Genomic DNA, 1,063 nt, shown 5'->3' with positions numbered 1-1,063 from the left:
AAAGTCAACACTGATGCGCAAGTGCTTCAACAAGGTATTAAAAACCTCCAGAACTGTTGGGCCTGGAAACAACACATAACAATGATTGCACCTGCCAAGGGACAGATGCCTCAAGAAAATTCGGGAGAAATCAGATTGAGGTGAAAAGAACAAGTGAAAAACACTGTTTGAAGGATATGGCCCAGGGAAAAACTTTTGAAATGTGCCTGCACCCTGGTATTTTAGAAATTAGTTTGGAATCAGGAAATGCAGTCAGGTATATACGCATAATCCATTACTGTCACATTGTATGGGGTCTGGCTGGGATGGAGCTAGCTTTCTTCTTAGCAGCCTGGGCGATGCTGTGCTTTGGATTTGTGACTAAAATCATGTTGACAACACACCAGCATTTCCGGCTGTTGCTGAACAGTGCTAGCAAGTGCCAAGGCTTTTTCTTTTTCCCACTCTGTCCCTACAGACAATAGGCTGGGGTGTGCAAGAAAGTGGGAGGAGACACAGACCAAACTAACCAAAGGGCTATTCCATACCATGTAACGTCATGCTCAGCAGTAAGAGCTCAAAAAAAGGAGGAGGAGGAGGGGAACATTTGTTCATATGGCATTTGTCTTCTCAAGTAACCGTTATGCATGCTGAGGCCCTGCTTTCCGGGAAGCAGCTAAACATCTGCCTGTCAATGGGAAGTACTGAATAAATTCCTTTGCATTCCTTGTGCATGCAGCTTTCGCTTCACCCATTAAATTTTCTTTATCTAGATCCATGAGACTTCTCACCTTCTTTCTACCTTCTCCCTGTCCTGTGGGAAAGGGGAGTGAGCAAATGGCTGTTGGCCGGAGTCAACCCACCATGCAAGTTTTACATAGAAAACACGAGTGGCTGCTGAAATTAAGCATCAACAATGGGTTAAACTGCAGGTACCTGCACCTGAAATTCAGTTATTTCAAAACCTGCTACTAAAATCCAGTTCTATATATTGGATCAAATAATAAGCCCTTTTCATAATATGCTAAAAGACTTCACAAGTCTGTGCACGCAAGTGGGTCATGTATAAAGAGAAGGGACAGGC

The 1,063-nt window shown here is 43.7% G+C and overlaps 1 protein-coding gene across 4 annotated transcripts in view; it reads right to left on the bottom strand.

Annotated features, from left to right (window-relative positions):
• The window catches only part of EFR3A (EFR3 homolog A), an 83,615-nt gene that overhangs the window by 31,869 nt on the left and 50,683 nt on the right, over nt 1-1,063 (bottom strand). For all 4 annotated transcript variants that reach the window (XM_035903426.1, XM_035903428.1, XM_035903427.1 and 1 more), the window contains exon 10: nt 1-62. This exon is cut by the window's left edge and continues 97 nt beyond it. In XM_035903426.1, the coding sequence (XP_035759319.1) occupies nt 1-62 (62 nt within the window). The remainder of the gene's footprint in view (nt 63-1,063) is intronic.

This window comes from Egretta garzetta, unplaced genomic scaffold (genome assembly GCF_000687185.1).
Source record: "Egretta garzetta isolate BGI_Z169 unplaced genomic scaffold, ASM68718v1 scaffold50, whole genome shotgun sequence".
Taxonomy (NCBI): domain Eukaryota; kingdom Metazoa; phylum Chordata; class Aves; order Pelecaniformes; family Ardeidae; genus Egretta; species Egretta garzetta.
This window is presented reverse-complemented; position numbering and strand designations above follow the sequence as displayed.